At 39.5% G+C, this 26,069-nt stretch overlaps 1 protein-coding gene across 2 annotated transcripts in view; it reads left to right on the top strand.

The window, feature by feature from the left end:
* The window catches only part of Cntln (centlein), a 258,420-nt gene that overhangs the window by 121,665 nt on the left and 110,686 nt on the right, over nt 1–26,069 (top strand). Inside the window, exons 11-12 of one of the 2 annotated variants that reach the window (XM_040757205.1) lie at nt 5,545–5,666; nt 7,029–7,148. In XM_040757205.1, the coding sequence (XP_040613139.1) occupies nt 5,545–5,666; nt 7,029–7,148 (242 nt within the window). The remainder of the gene's footprint in view (nt 1–5,544; nt 5,667–7,028; nt 7,149–26,069) is intronic. The other variant, XM_040757206.1, reaches the window with a different exon arrangement.

Here is a 26,069-nt window from a genome sequence, read left to right as displayed (position 1 = left end):
GCATTATAAGTCTATACAAATGTATAGACACATTACTCATATATTCTTGGATATGTCATACGTTGTTCTATGGAAGAATCCATAAAGAAAAAACTATGATCACCAGAGATATGTAGGGTACCAAGTTTATTACCCAGTCAATTAAAGGATGGGAGAGAGATATTAATTGTTAGTGCTCATGATATGCGTATACACACATGCACACACACACACACAGGCACACACACACACTTGAGAACTCTTAAAATGATACTTCGTTGAATCTGCATATTATGCATACTAAATTCTGGTTATTACTTTTGTACAAATATTTACATATTTTACTGTTTTTACTTTTGTAATAAAGCTGTAGTTACTTTCAAGATGATGAACAGTGTCAAAATAAATATGCTAAAAGTATGGAAAATGGAAAAGGGAGTGTTATTAAATAGCAAATATTTCCCATATCCCTAAATTCATGAAAATGGTGCTCTAACAACTTACAGATGTAACCTGGATGGCTATGTTAGAGCTTCAAGAAACCCCTACTAGTCCTTTGTTCACAGAGGCTACTTTTATGCTCTTGTCTCCTTTTTCTATTAACATTTTTCAATGGCATCTAATAAAAGTATGTCTGTTAAAGCAGTTTTCCAGTTTCTGTGATTAAACACCCTGACCAAAGTAACTTGAGGGAAGAAAGGATTTATTTGTCTTACATTTGCAGGGCACTGTCAATGCAAAAAGACAAAAACAAAACAAAGCAAAAAAAAAAAAACCAATAAAACCTACTCCTTTAAGGGAATAAGAGGTTATTCTGCAGCCAAATTTGAGTAATCATAAGCCTAGAAAGATATATTTAGGTTTCTCCAAATATAGCTCCCCAATGAGGAAATAGCTTCATTCAGTTTTTTAAAAGAACAAAAGAACAAAGGAAGATATAAACTAGGGGATTTTAAAAATAAGTTGGTGGGAACAGTAAGTGGGTAGTTACAACAAACAGAAGAATCTTAACTCAATGGCTCAAATGTTGCCTGATAGCATTCTTAGTCCTTCGGTGGAAATTGGGGTTTTATTAATACATTCTAAAGATTTTTTTCTGCTAATCAATATATTTGGTCAGACTGTTTGGTAGCCAAGGAGGCTCGTTAGGGTGTTAAAGATAGCCTGAGGGAAATTGTAATTAGAATATGAGATCAACAATATTCCAAATATTCACTGAAGTTTTTATCAGTCCATCAGCCTATGCAGACAGCATCTTTCCAGGAATTCATCACACCACTGTCCATTATTGAGGGGCATCAATACAGGAACTTGTAGCAAAATCTGTAGAGGACAGCTATATCTTCCTGGCTACCTTTCTGGCTTAGCTTACAGACTCTTTTGTTGGTAGGTAGCTTTTGTAGTTCAAGACTGCCTGCTTATGGATGGTGTCACCCACAATGAACTGAACCTTATGTTAAGAATCAAGATAACCCTTCATTGACTTACCAACAGGCCATGTCTGGTCTAGGCAATTCTTCAGTCAAACTATTCCTTTCAGATGATTCTAAGCTGTGTCAAGTTGACAAATAATGCTGTATTTTTTCATAGCCCTAATATATAGGAGATTGTTAAAATTGTGTTTCCCTAGTGGAAACCCTGAAGATTCATTAACTTTTTTTTTACACAATGGGTTATTATGGAAATAAGAGAAACAACATAAAGTTGGAAGGGGAGCATGGAGCTGTGCATCTGGTAGGAGTTAGAGAAGACAAATGGGAGGTGAATAGGATTGAAATATCTTGTTTGCATGAATTGAAGGATCAATGAGATGAAAGCCTTGGGTGGTCTGAGAAAGTCTGGACAAGAAAGCTGACTGATAACACCTATGGAAGCTGGTGATCTGCTCAGTATGCCAGCCTCTGTTGCCGTGACCTACTTTGTGACTGCAGGGGATCTAACCTGTAGGTGGAATATTTTCCGACCCTGTTAACAGCCCTACCCCTCACTATGCCTCATGTTTACCCTGTTCTCTCTGGTGTCCTTCCTCCCTTGTTGATATTAAAGGCAATTTGCTTTAGTTTATTTCTTTAATTTCCATGTCAGCTGGATCAATATTCATCTAACATGCATGACATTCTCAAAGAATAAAGACCAAAAGAAAAAAATAATATTTTGGCAACTTCCCTAAATGTGTGTTCTTATTCCCTGAAGACTGACTTACTGCTTTTTAAACAGAGATTGTACTTCATTTCACCTTATTTTACCAAGGATCCTTTAACCAAACCCAAAGAGTAGATCAAGAATCACTTCTGTTCTTATGAAATAAAAATAAAGAATATACAAAATCATGGAGGAAAGTAACTTGATGCAATTTACTTAGTTCTAGTTCCTAATGTTTCAGGGTCCCTCACCATTTCAGGAAAGAAAAAATATAGACAGTATTTAAGAAATGTTTTATAGAATGTTCCAATTAGTGAATTTAGTTTAGTGGCTACCCTTGGGATATAAGTATGTCCTTTAGGAAGATTTAATAGTTAATAACATAAAATGTATCAGTTCTTATATTTGATTTTGTAGTATGATTTGGGCTGGCAATATTCCTTTGATAAAATTCTATTATTTTTATTTCCATATTATACAAGAAATAAAAGTTAATTATATTTCATTGCAGAGGCTGTATATGTGAAGTTATGAATAGTCTTTGGTTTTCCATTTTCGTAGTTTCTGTAGAGGTGATCACCTTTTGACATACAAACTGAGATGATATCTGTTTCAAAGTATTGAATAAAGGCAATGTAAATGTATCCCATATTTACATCTTTATACCATTTTAACTGTTTCTGAAAGCAAACGAGTTCCATAGCACCACATATTTGAATGAAAGTATAGTTAATTGTTATCATTAACTCTGAATGTTTATAAATAATCCCTGGTTTGAGTTCATTTTCTAATAGTTTATATTTTAAGAATTTATAAGAATTACATAAGCACTGGAATATTATACATCAATGAAGAGACAAGTAATATTAAAACATAATTCATTGTTCTCCTGTAATTACTTCTTTTATCCCCTTATGAACTCTAGTTCCGATAGAAAAACAAAAATTCATAAGAATTTTTCAAAATATAATTCTACAATAATTTGGGGGGATAGATTTGATCCCGTGGAGAATAATCATAGCAAGCTATTATAGAAGGTTCTTATGTAGATTAGCTATAAATTTATTTTTGAAAAGTATTTAAACCTTAAAAATCTTCCAAATATTTCTTACAGTTAAATTAGAGTTAGAAATCTCTAACATAGCTTGTTAAAATTCTTAATAAAATAACTGGTGTTTAGTTTGTTTTAAGTTTTAATTCATTCTTTATTCCCCACGGGAGATATAGCTTCTATTTTAAAGATGAAGAAACTGATACACACTAAATTTAAATGTCTGTCCCAATATTAAAATAAGTATCATAAATTTTTAATGGCTCTTTCACTTATTTTAGTATGCTTCTTTTTAACAAGTTTACAGCAGTGGTTTGAATGTGTTCTAAAACTCTTATTAGATAATTATTTTAACACTCCAGTCAAGAAGTGCCACTTTCATGCTTTTATTCTTTAACAAAAATTCTCATTTCCCTCTGCTATAAAAAATTTCTCGGCATGCACGTGACTCCAATAGTTCTGATAGCCATTTAAGTGACTTCTACTAGAAGAATAGTAAAAGCAGAGTGAAAAAGTATCAATACTCATGAGACAGAATTGGAGTAAAGTAATGCAAACTATATATATTATCTTCCAACATAGATGAACAGAAAATGGCAAAAAATAGTGAATTCTAAAAGATAAGGCCATCACTGTTAATACCTGGAGAAATGATGATAAAAGATGCTCAGCTTTGCTGTGTGTGTCTCTAGGGAAGGCCTGCTGTCAGGCTTCTGCCTGTAAGCCTTTGTTTTCTGTTCTGTGTTTTGGAGAAAAAGATCTTGAGTTTAGTTATGTTTGTAAGATTACGCAGATAATAGAAAAATCTCTCAGAATGGAATTCAAATCTGAGTTCCAAATGTCTACTCATTTCACATCACTGTATTTCAAATAACATAAACCCAGAGAAAGATATTAGGGCTCAAGCTTAAGATCAGAAAAAAAAGCAGCAAGCCATTAGTGCAGTCTTACCTCTACGAAGGATGGGGTGATCCTGTCCTCAGTGTGACTATAGACTGAATACTTTGCACTCCTGTCTCCACCTGCCTTGTAGTCCTCTCTGGTGTTGGTATGAGATCCACCATGGAGGGCCTCACTCTCCCTGGTGGGGAGGGCGGTGGAGGAGGGAAGGGAGAGGGAGTTGGGATTGACATGTGAAACAAGATTGTTTCTAACCTAAATAAAAAAAAATAATTAAAAAGAAAGGAGTGCACCACCACTGCCCAGCTTCTGTGGCTAACTAGTGTGGCTACTTGGATTAAAGGTGTGTGCCACCACTGCCTCCTCTGTATGACTGACTAGTGTGGCTAGTTTTGTACTCTGATCTTCAGACAAGCTTTATTTGTTAGATCATAAACCAAATATCACCACACATCACTACAACCTAGGGAGGACCCATTTCCCTAGCATTTAACTACAGCAATTAATTACAGAAATAGTATGCTTTTACAGATTCATATTTTTTGTATGAGTGTTTTGAGTGCATGCATGTATTATATGTCTGTTGAACTTGAGTTGCAGATTGTTGTGAGCCACCATGTAGGTGTAAGCACTCTTAACTACTAAGCCACCTCCCCAGTGCCTGATTGCTTTTGTTTTTCATTTGTGCTTCTCATGGGGAACATAAACTCAGGAAGTTCCTTGGTTTAGTTTGAGAAACACAGTTCATAGATGCTACAGTAGCATATATACATTTTCTGAGGACCAGGAGATTGGACTTTGTAATATGGCTATAACTAATGAATAGTTCTCTCATTTGCTATACATTTCAACATTTTTGCCTGATATAATTTAATCAGTGTGTTGATGTCACAAGTATTGCTTTGATTTTTATTGTGACTTTCAAAACCACTAAGCTTTTTTCTCGCCTTCGCAGTCTTCAAGGTAGAACCCGAATGTTAAATTACCCTGTTTATAGCATATGTCCATCCACGTTTTCTTCCATCTGTGAAATCCCCGTGCTTTATTACACATGAATGGATCCGTGGCCTTAAGAATTGCTCCTACTATGACTAATGTCTTTATATTTTTAATAAAATAATTTTCATATATGTATGAACACTCCTTGTGTGGTTGATAAAATAAATTTCTGAAATAAATTTATGATTATTTGAATGTCTATGAACTTATAGCAAGAAAAATAATAAAACTAATTTGGCAAATAAAATTTGACACTATGTAAGGTGCACAAAAATGCAGTGAATTGATTGGATTGATCAAGCCAGCCTGTTCTCTGACTAGAGAGAAAAAATGGTTTTGGTTGAAATAAGTATTGTAAATGCATTCATGGTTACAAATGGCCTTCCCTGAAATTTTATCTCTAGATGAGTAATTTTTAAATCATAATATCAATAGTTTTTCATACTTACACACTTGCTTTTTGTGTTCTATAGAGCCAAGAAAATGATGAGCTAAGAGATGCCCATGAAAAACGCAAGGAAAGGCTACAGATGTTACATACCAACTACAGAGCAGTAAAAGAGCAATTAAAACAGTGGGAAGAAGACAGTGGCATGTGAGTTACATAGCTCATAAAGACATTTCCCTAAATATTAAATGGAATGGAGAGCATTATATAGGTATTTTAATGGCTTTTGTTTGGTTTTAGAGAAATTATTTGGTAGTCAAATCTTTGCTGTGAATATTTTAGTGGAAAATATAACAAATGAAAAAAGAAAAATGTGGTATTCATAAATATTGATTTTCTTATCATTTACAGATGTCATTGGCAGAAGGTGATTATGAGTAGTATATGTCTTTACTATCAATAGAATAGCTTAATAAAAGTCTATATTTCAAAGTAAAACCAGTTAATATCCATATTATTGAAGAACTGCTTTAAATAAATAAAATACTGGTGTTAAAATTTTTATAACCCCCAAAGTATTTACATTTTAATGGAAAGACAGTAGAAATATGAAGCCTAAATGTATAGTTAACCACCTTAAACTATTTCAACCTAGCCTGCAGTTTGAAGCTCTTTACTATCCATCAGTTTTTAACTTTAGCTTATCTGAATGACTCGGCAGTCTCAGTTCAATTGCCCTAAACAGGTGTTCAGATCTTGGTTAGTCGTAAGTTGCTCCCTTGTTAACAGTATCAACAGAGGGCAAAGGACTGAATGAGTACAGAAAATCTACTTCCCTCCCACTTTGAGATGGATCCTTTAGGGCACTGTTGATGATACACATTGGTCTGTTCTGTAGAGAAGTCGTTTCTAAATTGGCCAGTACAGCACTTTTAAAAACTAAAACTAAATTTTGTTTTATGTACAGAATAGGAAACTATAAAGGGCATTTGCCTTCACTTGTAGATAATTGTCACTTCTAATCCTTTCCTTTGATGAATGGGAAATGTTTCAGTGTGTCTTAGTGAAGCAGTGATAAAGCAGCTTTCCCTAGCTTTAACCTCTGCTCACCCAGCTTGCAGTAATACCTACAAGAGTGCAGTCTGCTTTCTGACATAGTCACTACTAATGACTCATCTGCAACATGGCATCTTTACCACATGCAGATTGGATGTCAGCGAATTCTAGATGAATCAATTGCATGTGTCTTTCTTTTGTAGACTTATAATCATACCGTGTATGTTTTATTACTATTATATTAGAATGAATGAGAGATATAAACCCTTAGGTTTATTAATATCATATGCCTACTCAAAGGTTTGCTTTTTCATGGTAGCAATTTATATTTAGGAAATTATGATATAGGACTTTAATTATTGACATGCTTAGGTATTAGGAAAGTCATCTAAGAAACAGTAAAATTAAATTAGTAATTGAGATTTGGCCATTGGATAGTTCTGAATTTTAAGGAATATATAAATAAACTTTATAGCACTTTGAATATGCTGCAAACTTTCATTTTAAAAGTAGGACTGAAACTAGAAAAATGAAACGAGCACATCCTCAACAACTTTGTCAAGAAGATTCTGATGCTGTGTGGAATGAACTGGCTTATTTCAAAAGAGAAAACCAAGAGTTGATGGTTCAAAAGTGAGTTTCTTTGTAACAACAGAAAACTGGATAAATAATCTGAGAATTTTTTGTTGCTCAAAGTCTTTTTAGAGTATCACACCTTAAGGATTGAAAATGAAATTATTTGAGATTTATAAATAAGACTATATATGTATGTGTATATGTATATAATTATGCAATAACAAGTTGCACATTTACTAGCTCTAACAGAAGCTGTAAAATATGATCTAGGGATTGTGTTAATTAATGTGGCTCTCATCTGTTGAGGGTGTCGCTCTTCATTAGCCTGTATTTTAGACACTGCCGTGCTTCATTTTTGGAATGAGGTGGAGAGGGGATAACCTAGCCAGCCATCCTTGTTTGATCTCCTAGATATATACGCAATGCAGAATGCCTGAGCTCTCTTGGTTCCCTGCCCTGTCCTGCTAATCCCAGCTGAGCTCATTATGGTGTAGCCTTGCTGCTACTCTTGGAGCCAGAGCTGTCCAAGCTAATTACTGGTAGCAGCAGAACTGCCTGTTAAGGGTCTGGTGTGGATCTGCTAACATGGTCCTTGGTAGTGACCTGCAAAAGACACGAGGGAATTGCATTCTTTCTTGCCTTGCACTACCCGTCCTTTGGGTTTAATGCTGATCCTGCACACAGGTCTTTTAGCTGCCCTAAGTATAAAACTTGATGAAGGATACTCACATTTTAGAAAACATACAGTTTGCTTGCTTGATCTTATAATGCACAGGCTATTATATTCAGCTTGGCAAAGAAAGAACACTTTTTTGTTTTGTTTTGAAACACAACAAAAAAAGATTTATACCAATATAATTAGTCTCTTCTTTTAATGACTGGTTTTTTCATTTAGAGTGAATTTCTGACATGTGAATCATAAAGCATTTTTAAAAGTTCAGTTATTGTTTAGTTTGCTACAATTTAACATCGTGTTACATATTGTAATTGACTGTCATTGATTATTCTCAACTGTAAGCCAAAAGCATTCTTTTTTATAATATGTGTAACTGTGATCCTTTGCTATACTTTGGAGGGAAGGATCATGTCAGATTTAAATGTATGTTCTTACTTCCCTCCTAAAGTACAATATTTTCTATGATAGCTGACTATTAAATGCCAATAACTAAGTCTCTTACCATGAAAATTTTTATACAGGCTACATAATGTTTTTATTTTTAAATTTAAATTTAAATTAGAAACAAGGTTGCTTCACATGTCAATTCCAGGTCCCTCTCCGTTTCCCTCCTCTCCTCCCGTGCTCTCCCACCAATCCCCCCAATATCTCCTTATTTCCCCAGGGAGGGTGAGGCCCTCCATGGGGGTATCCATAGTCTGTCATTTCATACAGGGCAGGGTGTAGACCCTACCCCAAGAGTTCAGGGTGAGAATGCATCTCTCATTGTTGGATGGGAGCCCAAAGTCCATTTGTATACCCGAGATAAATACTGATCTACTTAATACCCAAGGCTCAATAGATTACCTAGGCCTCCTCACTGACACCCACATTCAGGGGGTCTTGATCAGTCCCATGCTGGATTCCCAGGCATCAGTCTGGGATTCAAGAACTAACCCTTGTCAGGTCAGCTGTTTCTGGGGGTTAAACCAGCCCAGTCTTAACCCCTTTGTTCATCAGTACTCTCTCTGTGTCACTGGATTTCTTGAGTTCAGCTCAGTGCTTACAGGCTACATAATTTTTTGGCTCAAACATTTCTTGATGATTTTAAATAGATTTATTAGAATATAATTCAAAAAACCATGTAATTCAAAGATTTCTGTACTATCTATCATTACACTTAATTTTAGGGCATATTTCATTGCCTCTGCAAAAGCCTATACAACCAACCCTCCTATCTACTTTTCCAACCCTAGGCAATCACATACTGATCTATTTTCTCTGTTTTTAGATTTGATTGTTCTCTATTTTCATATAATATTTGTAACCACATTCTTTCACTCACTGTATTTCTAAAGCTGTAACATGTACTAGTACCACCTTAATTTTGTATGAAGTGAATTAAACAAGAGACCTAGAAAAGGCTGTTAGAATCAACCTACTCAAGATAATTCAGGTAGATATTAACTATAAGAGATATATCTGAGAAGTATTTTACTCATTTATGAAATAGAATGTAAAGAATCCATTTAAAGAAAGTTTAGCAACACTTAAAGCCTAATCCATTTACTCTGAGTGGCTGCTAGATTATGACTACCTCTTTGTTTTTTTAATTTAAATTAGAAACAAGCTTATTTTATGCATCACTCCCAGTTCCCTCTCCTTCCCCTCCTACCCTGCAGCCCACCAAACCCCTATCCCATCCCCTTTCTACTCCCCAGGGACAGTGAGGCTTTCCATGGGGATCTTCAAAGACTGTCATATCATTTGGAGCAGGGCCTAGACCATCCCATGCGTGTCTAGGCTGAGAGAGTATCCCTCTATGTGGAGTGGACTCCCAAAGTCCATTTGTGTACTAGGGATCAATACTGATTCACTGCCAGAGGCCCCATAGATTAACTAAACCTCCAAACTGACATCCTCATTCATGGGGTCTGAGACACTCCTATATTGGTTTCTCAGCAATCAGTCTGGGGTCCATGAGCTCCCCCTTATTCAGGTCAGCTCTTTCTCTGGGTTTCTCCAGCCTGGTCTTTACCCCTTTGCTGGTTACTCCTCCCTCTCTGCAACTGGATTCCAGAGTTCAGCTAGCTCAGTGTTTAGCTGTGGATGTCTGTTTCTGCTTCCATCAGCTACTGGGTAAAGGCTCAAGGATGGCATATAAGGCAGTCATCAATCTCACTATCAGAAAAGGGCATTTAAGGTAGCCTCTCCACTATTGCTTAGATTGTTAGTTGGGGTCAACCTTGTAGATCTCTCTGGACATTTCCCTAGTGCCAGATTTCTCTTTAAACCTATAATGACTCCCTCTATTATGGTATCTCTTTTCTTGCTTTCCTCTATTCCTCCCCTGACTTGATCTTCTTGCTCTTATGTCCTCCCCTCTCTTCCCCTCCCCTCTTCTTTTCCCTTCTCTTTCTCCTAATTCTCTCTCCCCTCCCCCATCCTCCCAATTAGCTCAGGGATTCTTGTTCTTTTCCCCTTCTCTGGGGGACCATGTATGTCTCTCTTAGGGTCCTCCTTGTTTCCTAGCTTCTCTGGCGGTGTGGATTATAGGCTGGTACTCCTTTACTCTATGTCTAAAATTCATATATGAGTGAGTACATACCATGCTTGTCTTTTTGTGATGGGGTTACCTCACTCAGGATGGTTTCTTCTAGAGCCATCCATTTGCCTGCAAATTTCAAGATTCCGTTGTTTTTTTTTCTTACTGAGTAGTACTCCATTGTGTAAATGTACCACATTTTCTCTATCTATTCTTCAGTTGAGGGGCGTCTAGGTTGCTTCCAGGTTCTGGCTATTACAAATAACGCTGCTATGAGCATGTTTGAACAGACGTCCTTGTATGAATGTGTGTCTTGCGTATATGCCTAAGAGTGGAATTGCTGGATCTTGTGGTAGACTGATTCCCATTTTCCTGAGGAATCTCCACACTGATTTTCAAATTGACTGTACCAGTTTGCACTCCCACCAGCAGTGGAGGCGTGTTCCCCTTTCTCCACATCTTCTCCAGCAAAAACTGCATGGCTAGCTCTTTGAATGAAGTGCTGAGTCATTATTAAACCATAAAAATTTTTTCTTAGTACTGTTTAAATCCGTGAAAATAGTCATTTACAATAGTTATTTTAAGGTAGGACTTAAATTAGTAAAACATAATGAATTATTCTTCATAAAGAATGCTAAAGAAGCTGGGCATATCATCCTAGCACTTGGGAGGCAGAGGAAGAGGTCACAGCAAGTTGGAGGCCAGCCTGGTCAAAGTAGCCAGTTCTGCACCAGCCAAGAATACATAGGGACACATCATCTCAAACAAAGAATCAAGCAAAATTGAACTACTCTATGTTTTACATTACAGTGATTAAATGTACACCAGAGTTTTATGCTCTGTATTGTGGAAAACAAGGACTTTTAACATTTCAAAGTGTTTAAATTTTGTTCTTTTTAAGTGATTTTAAAAACTGCTACTTGAGTTGCTGACTTGCTTCATTAAAAAAGTCATTAAATAGAATTTGGCTTGTGATTAGGAGAGAATTTAATTGCCTAGATGTTCCAAAACATGTCTCTGGCATTTCTTGCTAAGCGCTGTTCTCAGCAGTGACTATTACAAATCAAAACCTCCGTCCACTTTGAAAAGTGTTGATGCTGTTCTGTCTTGCAGTATTAAATATCTGTCCACCGTTTATGTAAAAATATGTGCCATAGGAGTACTGGGATCATAGACACTTTGCCCAGCCTCCAGCTTTGAGCTGGGTTCCCAGAGTCTAAACCCAGGCTGTTAGGCTTGCTGGAGTAGATGCTTTCACCATCTGAGATACCTCCCCAGGTGCAGACCCTGATGCTGTTGTCTTCTTGCCTTGTAGAGACATATTAATTCCTGTTACCTTGCCTGCTTATTTTCTTTGTTCTTATCTTTCTTTTAGGGCATGGTGGGGATGCTGTCAGGGCAAATGGTAGATATGGAGGGACTGAGAAATTAGTGGAATTGTGGTGCATGATGTGAAATTCCTAAAGAATCAATAAAGAAATTATATTTTTGATGAAATCTGACTTTTCTCTTATATTATTCATGGCTTTGAAGTTATATCTAGGCATTATTTTCTTGACCTAAACCTATAAGCATTTTATGCCATGTTTTAAAATTTTTATAAATTTACATTTTATATTTGGCTCCATGTTCCATTTAGAGCTATACTTTGTGTAAGTTATGTGTTATAGACCAAGTTTGTTTTGCTACAAATACGTGTCCAGTTGTACCAGCATCACTTTTCAAAAAGATATTTCCCTAACAAATTGCCTTTTAACTGTTATGTATGAGTTCATAACATTTCTTTGCACCAAAATACAACTCTTTTATTCCATTCATCACAATACTTGAATTTCATAAAGAATGTACTGTCATGATAGTTGATGCTTTCCACAATGTGTTAAACTCAGTGATAGTAATCAGCTTCATTCTCCAGAATTGTTTTGACCCTTGTAAATACTTTGCTCTCCCATATAAGTTCTAAGTATGAATAAATAAAACTTTGAAAAAGCAAATTCTGTAGTAAGAGACTCAGGAAGGAACTTTGATTGGAATTGAGCTGCAGCTCAGAGCTGCTTGGGAGAGTAAAAACATTACGTGTATTGAACCTAAATTTCCAAAAAAGGAGAATGTCTACTTATTATTTGGGTTTTTAATTTTATTAGTATTAGCTATTGTAGCTTACATGCCTTGCATATCACATGTGCTTGTTAACTGCTCTGTTGGTACACACTTTTAATCCCACTTGGGAACTGTTGCAAGGGACATGATCAGGCCCAGGCCAGCCTGGGCTCCAGAGTGAGACACGGTCACAAAAGAAAGAAAAAAATCTTTGTGATATGGAACAAAGCATTTAAATTTTGGAGCTATCATAAATGATGCTATGATCTTTATTTTTGTTTCTGACACACACTGTTTTGTGCCTACAAGTACATTATATTTTTATATATTGTCATTATGTCTTCATGTTAGAGATTAGCCCGCCATACTGACATAGGACTTTTCTTCCTTCCTTCCTTCCTTCCTTCCTTCCTTCCTTCCTTCCTTCCTTCCTTTCTTTCTTTCTTGCACTCTTTCTTTCTTTCTTGCAATTTTATGTTTTTAATCTGCAGGATCTTCAAGAATACTTTGGATTGTGTATTTCTTAAGGGCTTAGAGAATGTGCCATTTGTTTCTTGTCTCTGTGGCTTGTGATGAGAAGGCACTGTTTGAATACTTTTTCTCTTCTATTGACAATGTCTCATTTTTTTCTGCTTTCAATAATTTCTCAATTTTTTCAGAGGTTTCATTGTAAGATTCTTGGCATAAATTTCTTTGAATATAGTTTATTTTGGATTATCTCAGTCTTTTAAAACACTGGGAGGGATGAAGTTGCCAAATTTCAGGGTTTTAGGCCATAATCTCTATGAATATTTTCTTGAAAAACATGCTCCATTCGTTCCACCATTAGGATTCTAGTGACTCCTTTTTTCCCAGATCCTGAGATGCTTTTCATCTGATTTTCACCATGCTTTGTATTTATAGAGATTAGGATATTTATGCTTTTGCATCTGCAAGCCAAAGTTTTCCCTTCTCTCCTCTTTCATCTCTTATATTCATGGGGTGAATTTTCAAATTGAAATTTAGGTAAAATATCTATTTGATTATTCTTTATGTAACCTACTTATTAAGTGAGAGTTTCTGTTTTATTTTATATAGAAACAGTTGCCATTGTTCCTTGGATAATTTTAGTTATGGTTGCTTTAAAATCCTTGTCAAGTTATTCTGACATATGTATTATTGGTAGTTTGAGTGAGAAATCACATCTAGGACATTTGAACTTTGGCTCTCAGTTGGTGGCACTGAATGATGAATTTTAAGTGGTATAGCCTTGTCTGAAGGAGTATGTCATTGGTGATGGGTTTTGAGATGTGAAACCAAGCCAATTCTAGTTCCAGAGTTCTCTCTCTCTCATAGCATTAGGAAAGTTACTACTACAGAAGTTTTTATAAGAGACTGGGCTGTTCTTGTGAAGACCCTGACCATGTGGTTTTAGAGGAATGAGGAAGATTTTGGAACTTTGGATTGAAAGAGTAGTGAGACCTCTGATATATGGCATCATGTCATTAGCAAATAGGGATCACTTGACTACTTTCTCTATTTATATCCCTTTAATTTCCTTCTCTTGCCTTATTTCTCCAGCTAGTTATTCAAGGACAATGTTGAAAAGAACTGGGGACAGTGAACATTCTTTTCTCACTCCTGACTTGAGTGTGGGATTCTTTCAAGATTTTCTCCATTTAGGCTGTCAATGGCTGTGGGTTTTACATATATTGATTTTACTATGTTGAAATGTTTCCTTTAGCCCTGTATCCTCTAGGACTTTCATTATGAAACACCAGATTTTCTCAAGGGATTTTTCTGCATCTATTGAGATGATCTTGGTGACTTATTTTTGTCTTTAAGTCCATTTATGTGGTTTATTACATTTGTTGATGTTGAACTGTCCCTCCATTCCAGGGACAGATGAAACTTGGCCATGGTGTATAAGCGTTTTGTTGTATGTCTGTCTTCTGCTTGCAGTTATTTAATTGAGCATTTGGAGTCTATGTTCCCCAGGGCTATTGGTCTCATTTTTCTTTTCTGTTTTGTCTTTACCTGGTTTGGGTATTGTCACGACCACCTCGACCAGCAAGGAAGACACAACTCAGGAACCCTTCTTGCAGACAGTTTATTCAGGACCTTGATGAACAGTGGAAAGGCAGTCGCGGGAGAAACCCCTCCTGCTCCCTGAATAGCCGAGGCCGGCCAACCCTGAACGGCCACGTATGCATAAGCCATTGGTGCAACACCCCGTAAGCAATCTGATGATCATGGCGTGACCCTGGCGGGATAGGAGCACGCCAAATAAAGAGTTGTTTGTTACCAAGAGCACTCACCGTCGGGATGGTGGAAGGCCATCTTTAAGGCGCGGTGTGGCAGCTCTCCACAGTTCCCCCTTTTTGTTTTTATATAATAACAAAGACAGGTGAAGATAGAGGCCCGATCCCTGGTGTGCAGACCTGGGATAATGTACTGGTGACACCCACAGACTCTACGCCTGCGGTGACCCTGACCCATCCCGTACCTATTTTCCCAGGGAATGGATCTCGGGTACAACTTTCATGCAATCGGGCTTGTCTCCCGAGGGTAGCTCAACTGCTCACAAGCAAACCCTTGTGCAGTGCTTAGCCTTACACCCCAACCGAGGAAATCAATGTTCAATAGCGGCCAGCCAGGCCGAAGGGGACTGTCCTTCTTCAATGGCAGCGAATGCTTGCATGACCATCATCGCATTACGGTGCTGATTAGACTGAACATTACAGAAGCACCACAGGCATACCAGGGAGGCTATGGCCATCAGGCCAAGTAGGGACCCTATCCCCGCCCACTCCTTTAAGTGATCTATGGCAGCCATGATCCAGGAGGACAATCCTTCTGCGATGCTGGAATCAACGCGGGTGGAGTTCACTGTCACTATGGCCGCGCGCAGTTGGTCCAGTTCCTTTTCAAATTCCCCTGACCAATTACCTAAAAGATAACTGGAAAGTTATTTAGACAAATTTGAATTTTCAAACTGTACCCTGGTAACACAAAGACCGGGATATTTAAAAGACCTTTATTCTTCCCTACCATATCTGGGGAAAAGGTGAATAGTTTATCTTCATTTGTCCAATTCACTTGCGCGGCCTGGCATTCTGTCCAGGGCTAGGCCTCCCCCTCAAAGTGGCCCCAGCATCGGGGTTCCCACCTTGGTTGAGTAGGAGGGTTATCATTACTCCTCTTTGCTACTACTGGCCATGAACCATTAATCCAGGCCGCATTGGTAGAGTAATTTGTGATAAGATGCATCCGGCAGGTGGTGGAATTACAACTTTGACTCTGTCCGGATTGACATTTATCTTTATCAAAAAACCATCCTGCAGTATGACGGGCTAACTTAATATAGGAGCTGTTGGTCAAAAATGTAAAACACAAACTTCCCTATAGGGGATGCCTGGGTATCTAAAGGAAGGGAGGGCAGGTTAAGCTTGCTTGAGGTGGTAAATAACCGAGGGAAAACTTGCACATTATGGCGGACCGGCATCGGCACTGGAAAGGCCGATAGAATCCCCCAGCGTGGCTCTGCCACCCCATTGTCGTTATCATCGTCATCATTGGAAGGCATGGGGTGAGCGGCCTGAGTGGCATTTGCATCATTCGGATCGAGCGGCATCTGCGCCTTCCTCACCAGTCGTTCTGGAACCCACACGGGGTCTTGTTGGTCCTGTGGAAAAACACAAACAGAATCTTGTGCCCAAGTCAGCACGGGATCAGGCCCACGCCATGTGCCTGTCAAGATGTCCTTCCATTTTACCAAGCCTTTGCTTGGACCATGGGGGTCTTGATGCCTGTCAGCTGCAGAGCGACCTTGAGCATCCAAATTTAAAAAATTTATAGTAAAGAGGGCGAGAGAAAGCCTCTCTTTTTGGGTGCGGCCATAGCCTGTTCCCCCTTTTTGTTTATTTAGACATTCTTTTAGCGTGCGATGGGCACATTCTACTATGCCCTGACCTTGTGGGTTATATGGCAATCCATGAAGCAGTTTAACCTCCATTTGTTTGCAAAAGGAGGCAAAGGACTGAGCCGTATAGGCCGGCCCATTATCAGTTTTCAGCTGCCTGGATTTTTCCCAGGACGCCCAAGCCTCCAGGCAATGGGTGACAACATTGCGAGCCTTTTCGCCTGACAGAGGGGTGGCATGGATAATTCCAGAGCAGGTATCAACAGATACATGGACATATTTTAGACTGCCAAATTCGGCAACACGAGTAACATCCATTTGCCAAACCTTTAAGGGGAGCAATCCTCTAGGATTGACTCCGAGACAGGGCGGATGATGATGGACGGCACATTAAGTGCAATCCAAGATGACTTGTTGTGCGTCAGCCTGAGAGAGATGACACTTCTTTTGTAAGGTTTTGGCATTTACATGAAAATTTTTATGAAAATCTCTGGCTCTATCCAGGGTGGAACAAAGGAATATATACTCCATTCTGGTCCATTGGTCAACTTTATCATTGCCTTCACTTATGGGGCCCGGGAGGCCCGTATGTGCTCTGACATGACGTATGAAAAAACAACACTTTCGATGCCAGATCAAAATTTGAAGCCTTCGGAACAGGGAGCAAACTGGGCTGCTAAGCTTTATAGGAATGGTAGCTTCCAACATTTTTACAGCATTAACCACATAGTCAGAGTCCGAAAGTAAATTGAAGGCGAAAGAGCAAGTCTCAAAAAACTTGACAACAATCTCTAGTTCTACTAATTGGGGAGAGCCGGGTTGAAACTGTATCTGAACGGGTTCTGAAGAGCCCACCATATAGGTACCACATCCTGTTTTTGAGCCATCTGTGAATACATTGGGGGCACCTGGGATTGGAGCATTGGAAGTTATTTTTGGAAAAACTACCGGGTGCTCCTTTAAAAAATCCTATTAATGGATGTTTTGGATAATGATTATCTATATCCCCTTTAAACCCACACCGTAAAATGGCCCAATCATCAATAGTGGTGCAAAGGTCATGAATTTGATCATTGGTGGGGCTATGCCAAAATATTGTAAGCATTGTTGGATGCCATTTTGAGCCAATCTTGCCACCGCGGTGGGATAATACTCAATAGATTTAGCAGGGGAAATGCTTGGACAAATCCACAATAAAAGTCCATCCTGCCAAAGCAGGCCCGTAGGCTGATAATATGTGGGAAGTATACATACAAAGATGGGTTGTCCCTCCTTGCATCTTTGTAGGAAAGCATCTTGTAGTCTCTCTTCCACCCTACGTAGGGCGAGCCTTGCTTCAGGGGTTAACTGTCTGGGGAAATCCAAGACCGGATCTCCATTTAAGAGATCATTCAAGGGCTGTAAATCATAATTAGGTAACTTAATAAAACACCTAATCCATTTTATTTCTCCTAGCAACTTTTGAAAATCATTTAAGGTTTTTAAATTATCTTTTCTTAACTCTAATTTTTGTGGAATAATATGATCTCTGATAATCTTTGTGCCCAAATAATTCACCATTTTTCCTTTTTGAATCTTTTCGGGAGCCACAAGCAATCCCTTATTCTCCAATAAAAACATTAATCTAATAAATGCCTTTTGTAAATTTTTTTCTTCCTTGGCTTCTAACAGCACATCATCCATATAATGAAAGCATATTAGGATGGGGAATTCCCTTCTTAATGGCTCAATGGTCTGTCCTACATAGAGCTGACACATAGTGGGGCTATTGGCCATTCCCTGGGGCAACACAACCCATTCAAATCTCTGATTGGGCTCTTCATGATTTAAAGATGGGACAGTAAAGGCAAACCGTTTACAATCCTCCGTATGGAGAGGGATAGAGAAAAAACAATCTTTTATATCTATTGCAGAAAGTAACGGCAGCCCCCACTGTACAGGGCCCATTGCTTGCATTTGGCTATTTATGGCTGGCAAGTCCTGTAAGAGGCACCATTTTCCTTATTTTTTTTTTAATGACAAAGATGGGCGTATTCCATGGCGACAGGGACGGCCTTATGTGCCCCAAGGCAAGCTGTTCAGCGACTAGGGTTTTTGCTGCACTCAATTTCTCGGAGGAAAGTGGCCACTGAGGAACCCATATAGGCTCCTCTGTCTTCCATGTAATGGGAATACCTCCCTCATCGGCCCCTAGGAAAAACCCAACCCTTGCCTCGAGTGTCTCTGGCGTGTTTGAACGGGCCCCCTATCTCCTTGTAAATGTTTTCCTAGCCCGAAACCTGGATGGCATCCCATGTCCCTCATCATTTGTTGAGAGGCAGCTGAAAATTTATTGCTTAGCTTAAAGCCCATATCGTTGAGCAAGTCCCTCCCCCACAAGGAGACGGGAAGATCCAGGACATAGGGCTGCATAGTTCTGGAATGACCCTCCTCATCTTTCCACCGTAGGTGTCTAGTACATCCGGAGCCTTAGCATACCCTAGCCCTCGTAAGGTTTGAGAGGAGGCCTGTATAGGCCAACCCGATGGCCAGTCCTTTTTTGCTATAATGCTTTTGTCTTTCCCCATGTCTAGCAGGCCAAGAATCCTTTTTCCATCCACATTAAGTGTTAGGACTGGTCTTTGATTTAATTCCAAGGACAAAAAGGTCAGATCTGTTCCTGTAGAGCCACAACATTCCTTTCCTCTTTCATTTGGCCATGCTGGAAACAGCTCATGTAGGCTGGGCAGAAGCACAAGTTGGGCAATTCTGTCTCCCGGGGAGATAGCTACCACCCCTCTAGGTGACTCTACCATTATCTTTGTTGTACCAGCATAGTCAGGGTCGATTACCCCAGGATGTACCTTAAGACCCTTTAAAATAGTGGATGATCTTCCCAGGAGGAGACCCACCGTGCCTGGGTTCAAGGGTCCTTGGAGGTCTGATTCTATTAATTGTACCCCCATTTGAGGGGTCAGTACGAGTCCAGAGGCAGAACAGAGGTCCAGTCCCGCTGCACCTGCAGTGGCCCTGCAAGGTTTTTGGGGTGCCAGAAGGTCGGCCACTGTTCTAGGCTTGTCTCCCTCGGATTGGGATTTTCTGTTGTTGAGTTCTCCATGGCCCCATATATTTGTGGGCCCTGAGGCTTGGGGCCCGGTCTCCCATTTTTTGGCATTGACATATATGGGATGACATGACCGTTAATGTCCCTAACAGACCTGCACTCATTCGCCCAGTACCTCTCTTTTTTACATTTTGGGCATAATCCTGGCATGGCGCATTGAGCGCCTTTAGAGTTTAAAGTATCCTTAGTCCTTGGCTGGTCTCTTTGTGGGCAATTACACTTCATATGCCCCGCTTTACCACAATGGAAGCAAGTTCCGGGGTGGCCGCCTCCCCTGCTTAATTTGATGACGGCGGCCGCAAGCCCCTCATTAGTCAGGGGGCCGCCTATTTCCCTGCAGGCCCTCATCCATTCCTCAAGTCTCCTAAGCCTAAGTGGAGTGATAGCCGCCCTGCATTCTTTGGTACATTGCTCAAACACAAGTTGCTTTATTAGCGGCATGGCAGTATCAGTATCGCCGAAGATATTTTCTGCTGCCTCCACCAACCTGGCCACAAAATCAGAAAAAGGTTCAGATGGCCCTTTTAAGATTTTTGTCAAATTGCCTGTCACCTCCCCTTTATTGGGGAGAGCCTTCCACGCCCTAATGGCGATCTGATTGATCTGGTCATACACCAATGGTGGATAAGCATTTTGTTGAGTGGAGTATCGACCCATGCCTAGGAGCATTTCTGCATCCCAAGCAGCCTGGGGCCCTCCTGCCGTGGCATTAGCCGCGCTCTGAGTAGTTGCAAATTCATTGAGATAGGCCTTCCAATCTAGATATTGACCGGGTGACAAGCACGCCTTTGCAAGATTCCGCCAATCAGCTGGTGTCATGGCAAATCTATGTAGGGTCTCTAACTGAGCAACTGTAAAGGATGCTGTGACCCTGTAGGTTCTGACCAATTCAGCCAAAGATTTTACGATCTTAAAATCCAACATTTCATGAAATCTGTTTCCTTGAGGGTCCTGGAAAATTGGATAGGCCAGAGGCATCTCTGTTCTAACCTGTCTCCAAACTTCTGAGTTGAAGCAAGCTCCTCCTGAATTAGCTGCAGCCTCCGGATAGGGAGGGGGAGCCGAAGGGACTATCTCAGTCCTTGGGTAAAGTCGGCTAACTTTCTTCCTAGCTGTAATTTAGCAAGCGATCTTCGGGCGGACTGTAAAGGCACTTATGGGGGGCCTCCTGCTCCTCTTCTGACTCAGACTCTTTGGTGGAGGTAGGGGCCGCAGAACTATTAATATCCTCCAAGTCTGACAGGCCAGGGTATAATCTATTCCCTTCTTTCTTCTGTTTTAGTTTTATTTTTAGATCTGGGGTATGACCTATGGGAGAGGCGGCCTCAACTGAGGAAGCCGACTCTGACCTCTCCTCCTGTAAAAGTTCTAGGGCTGCCTGACTGTTATTTATGGCTTTAGTGCATTTTTGATCGGTAAGGCACCGCGAACTAACGTCCAAACGGGCCAAACCCTGGAAGCAAGGACATCATGCTCCACGGCAACATCTAAATCTTTGCCTAATTTCTCCCATGACGAGAGTGACAAGCTACCAGATACGGCAAACCAGGGTGCCACAGTGTCACACTCCTTCAGGAATCTTTCCAAAGTACTTTTCTTAAGTTCAAGGTTTTTTGAATGCAGCAACTCATTGAGCGCCAAAAAAATTGGGTGGGATGTTGAATTACCCATGTTTTTAGCAAGGTCGATTCCCGGACTGACCTGCTCTAGTACAATCCTTGCAACAAACAGTGAAAAAGAAAACCCAAAAAATAAAATTGAATACCACCCAAAGGGCCAAGAAAAAATAATACCCTTTGTTTCACTTTTACTCTGTCTGCTTTGACGCGACTCTACTGTTCGTTCTCCACTTATCTACTGGCGAGAATAATAAAATCCCGCTCTTTATGTGGGTCCCCGCCTTACCTGGGGACTTACCGGTGCACCCCCTGACTGCTGCAAGTTCTGAGTTCTGTAGGATCTTCTTCGTACGAGCGTCCCCGTACGGGCCACCAGTTGTCATGACCATCTCGACCAACAAAGGAAGACGCAACTCAGGAACCCTTCTTGCAGACAGTTTATTCAGGACCTTGATGAACAGTGGAAAGGCGGCCGCGGGAGAAACCCCTCCTGCTCCCTAAATAGCCGAGGCCGGCCAACCCTGACCGGCCACGTATGCATGAGCCATTGGTGCAACACCCCGTAAGCAATCTGATGATCATGGCGTGACCCTGGCGGGATAGGAGCACGCCAAATAAAGAGTTGTTTGTTACCAAGAGCACTCACCGTTGGGATGGTGGAAGGCGGAAGCAGGCGCCATCTTTAAGGTGCAGTGTGGAGCAGCTCTCCACAGGGTATTAGATTGATAGTGGCTTCATAGAGGGATTTGGGAGTGTTTCTTCGGATTTTATTCTTTTGAAAGTTTAACAAGAATTGGTTTTGCTCTGCAGAATTCTGCTGTGAATACATTAGCCCTGGGCACATTTTAGCTAGAAGATATTTAATTATTCTTTGTTGTAGTTACTTTTCTATTGCTGTGAAGAGCCTGTCTCAGAATTTCTGTTCCTGTGATGAAACACTATGAAGAAAAGCATCAGTCATTAAGAAAATGCCCTACAGCCCAATCTTATGGAGGCATCTTCTCAATTGAGTCTCCTTCCTCTCAGATAACTATGCCTTGTGTCGAGGTGACTTGAAACTAGACAGCGAATTACCTGTACCAGGCTTTTTCTTTTAGGGCCACCTGCCAGCTCCCAAATCATAAGACAGAGACGTCTTATTAATTAGGAATGATCAGCCTAGCTTAGGCTCCTTTCTTGTTAGCTTTTTTAAGTTAAATTAGCCTGTTTCTCTTTGTTTAGCTTTTGCCTCGGGCCTTTTTACTTTTCTCTACTTCTGTATATCTTACTTTCACTGCTTCTTTATTCTCTCTGGCTGTTGGCTACCTGGCTTCTTGTCCTGGACATGCCCCTGTCTTTCTCACTCATTCTCTTTTTCTTTTGAGTCTAGATATCTCCTCCTAATTTATTCTCTCAGCCTGGCAGCCTACCTGTCCTTTCTTCGCTTAGCCATTAAATGTTCAGTTCTTTATTAGACCAATCAGGGGCCTTAGGCAGGCAAGGTGAAACAAATACAACACATCTTTACATAATTAAACACACAACCTTACATAATTAAACAAAAGCAGCATAAACAAATGTAACACACCTTTACACAGTTAAAGTAATATTCCACAGCATAAACAGAGGTAATACATCTTTACATAGTTAAAATAATATTCTAAAACAATGACCCTATTACCAAGGCAACTTATAAAAGAAAGCATTTAGTTGATGGCTTGCTTACAGTTTCAACAGGTGGACAGACAGACGTTGGAGAATTAACTGAGAACTTAAATGTTGAAACAACAAGACACAGGGAGTGAGAGCTAATTGGAATGGTGTGAACTCTTGAAACTTCAATACTCACCCCTAATGGACACCGCTTCCATTAGACCACACCTCCTCCAACAAAGCCACACCCTCCCATACTTCCCAAACAATTCCACCAACTGGGGACTAGGTGCTCAAATGTCTAAGCTCACTCTTCATCAAACAACCACCCTTTTCCAATCTCACTTAATGGGTTTAACTAGATTTGAATTTTTCTTGGTTTAATTTTTATAGTTTGGATGGATCTATAAATTTATCCATTTCTTTTATGTTTTCCAGCTTAATGGAGTGCAGATTTAAAAAATATTCCCTCACAGTATTCTGGTATTCTGACTTTTTCTTTTTTCTTTTTTCTTTTTTTGGTGTTTCCCTGTTCATTTCTGGTTCTGTTATTTGGGTCTCTGCTTACTTTCATTTGGTTAGTTGTGATAAGGTTCCTCCATCTTGTCTATCTTCTCAAAGAGCCTGCTCTTAGATTTATTGGCTCTTTGCCTTTCTCTCTCTCTCTCTCTCTCTCTCTCTCTCTCTCTCTCTCTCCCCCTCCATTCCTCCCTCCCTCCCTCCCTTCTGCCCTTGCTTCCTTCCTTTCTTTCTTCCTTCCTTTCTTTCTTTTTCATTGATTTCTACTCTTATTTTTTATATTTCTTGCCATTTACTGGGTTCCGAGTTGATTTTGTTTGGAAGTTTTCAGTTGCAGAGTTATTAAGTTAGTTATATGTCCTCCTTCTGACTTTTTAATGTAGGAGCTCTGAGTTATAAACTTCCCTCAGAGGACTGCTTTCAATATGTCCTTGAGGTTTTGTTGTAGTGTGTTTCCAGTTACATAGAGTTCTGGGTAATATTTTTCCCTCGATTTCTTTTTTGCTTAGTTCATCATTCAGTCATCCATTAATAAATTGTATAATCTCTATGAATTTGAATTTTATTAGAAATATGTGTGCTGGCATTGTGGCCAGATAAGTTACAAACAGTGATCTCAGGCATTTGTAAACATTTGTTTTATGTCCTAGGATGTGGTATCTTTTCAGAAAGCTTTCATGTGCTGCTGAATAGAATGTGTATTCTTGGTTTTGAGTGATCCCACTCTGTAGATATCTGTTAAGTCAATTTGAGATATGATAATTAATTATGATGTTTCTCTACTAGTTTTTGCTAAGATGACCTGTGAAATTGAGAAAGTGGGGTATTGAAATTCTCTACTATTAATAGATTTATTTTTAGCTATGTCTTTAAATCTAGTCATAGATGGTTTTCTTTTTTAATGAAATTGGACACCCCAAAGTTTGGTGCATGCATATTTAGGATAGTAACATTTTCTTGGTTAGCTGATTGTCTTCCTCTTTATCTCTTCTGGTTATTATTATTATTGCTAATATCTATTTTGTTATGTTTTAGCATAGCAACACCTGCTTACTTCTGGTCCAATTTGTATTAGGACTTTTGTCTATCTTTTTACTCTAAGGTGGTACCTTATCTTTACAACAAAAATAGACGGATTTTGTTTCTTTAATTGGCTTCTTTAATTTCTTTCTTTAAAGATTCAAAGTTCTTACGATACAGGTCTTTCACTTGTTTGGTTAGCGTTACCCCAAGGTATTTTATGTTGTTTGTGGCAATTGTAAAGGGTGATGTTTCTCTGATTTCTCTTTCAGCCCTTTTATCATCTGTATATAGTAGGGCTACTGATTTTCTTGAGTTGATCTTGTAGCCTGCCACTTTGCTGAAGGTGTTAATCAGTTGTAAGAGTTCCCTGGCAGAGTTCTTTGGGTCATTTATGTAAACTATCATATCGTCTGCAAATAGTGAAAGTTTCACCTCTTTCTTCTGTCACGTCTGCTGTGCGGCCTGTGTCCGAGAACATGCGGAGGGTGTCGGGGATTGACAACACAGAGACTCGTTCAACGATATAAAGAGAACTTTTAACAGGCTCCAAAAAGGTTCAAGAAAAACTTCCTAAGAAAAGCTCCCACCAGAGAAGCTTCTGCTCTCTCCTCTCCCCTCGCTGGTTCTGCTCTGACACCAGAGGTGGATGTGTGTGGGTTTTTGAAGGTGCGGTTAGTCTCTGGACAAGGTCGAGGTCAGGGCGGTTTCCGTGGGAAGGCCTTTCCCAGGAACTTATTGTATCATTTTTAGTAAACAGGTTTTTACTAAACATTGTCTTACAGCTGCCTACTCCCAGGCAGAAGGGGAAGTGGCCAGGAACTTATTGTATCGTTTTTAGTAAACATGTTTTTACTAAACATTGTCTTATAGCTGCCTACTCCCAGGCAGAAGGGGAAGTGGGTCTCTGCTCAAGGTCTGGTGTTCCCACATTCTTCCAAGTTTGTATCCCCTTGATCCCCCTTTGTTGTCGTATGGAAATAGCTAGAACTTCAAGTACCATGTTGAAAAGGTATGGAGAGAGTGGACAGCCTTGTCTTGTTCCTGATTTTAGAGGAATTGCGTTGAATTTCTGTCCATTTAGTTTGATGTTGGTTGTTGGTTTACTGTTTATAGCTTTTATTATGTTTAAGTATGTTCCTGTTATCCCAGATCTCTCCAAGACCTTTATCATGAAGGGGTATTGGATTTTGTCAAAGGGATTTTCAGCATCTAGTGAGATGATCATGTGATTTTTGTTTTTCAGCTTATTTATATGGTCGATTACATTGATGGATTTTCGTATGTTGAACCATTCCTGCATCCCTGGGATGAAATCTACTTGATCGTGGTGAATGATTGTTTTGATGTTTTCTTGGATCCGATTTGCCAGTATTTTACTGAGTATTTTTGCCTCAGTGTTCATGAGGGATATTTGTCTGAAGTTCTCTTTCTTAATTGTGTCTTTGTGTGGCTTGAGGATCAATGTTATTGAAGCCTCGTAGAAAGAGTTTGGCAAAGACCCTTCTGCTTCTATTGTGTGGAATACTTTGAGAAGAATTGGTATAAGCTGTTTTTGAATTTCTGGTAGAATTCTGCACTGAGACCATCTGGACCTGGGCTTTTTTTGGTTGGGAGACATTTGATGATTGCTTCTATTTCTATAGGGGTTATAGGTCTATTTAAATTGCTCATCTATTCTTGATTTAATTTTGGCAAGTGATAGCTATCCAGGAAGTCACCCATTTCCTTTAAATTTTTGAATTTTGTGGACTACAGGTTTTCAAAGTATGACCTGATGATTCTCTGAATTTCTGTAGAGTGCATGTTGACACTCTGCTGTTTGGTAAGTTTGGACAAAGGTTTGTCTATCTTGTTGATTTTCTCAAGAACCAACTCTTTGTT

This window comes from Mesocricetus auratus, unplaced genomic scaffold, assembly GCF_017639785.1.
Source record: "Mesocricetus auratus isolate SY011 unplaced genomic scaffold, BCM_Maur_2.0 Super-Scaffold_100014, whole genome shotgun sequence".
Classification (NCBI taxonomy): domain Eukaryota; kingdom Metazoa; phylum Chordata; class Mammalia; order Rodentia; family Cricetidae; genus Mesocricetus; species Mesocricetus auratus.
This window is presented reverse-complemented; position numbering and strand designations above follow the sequence as displayed.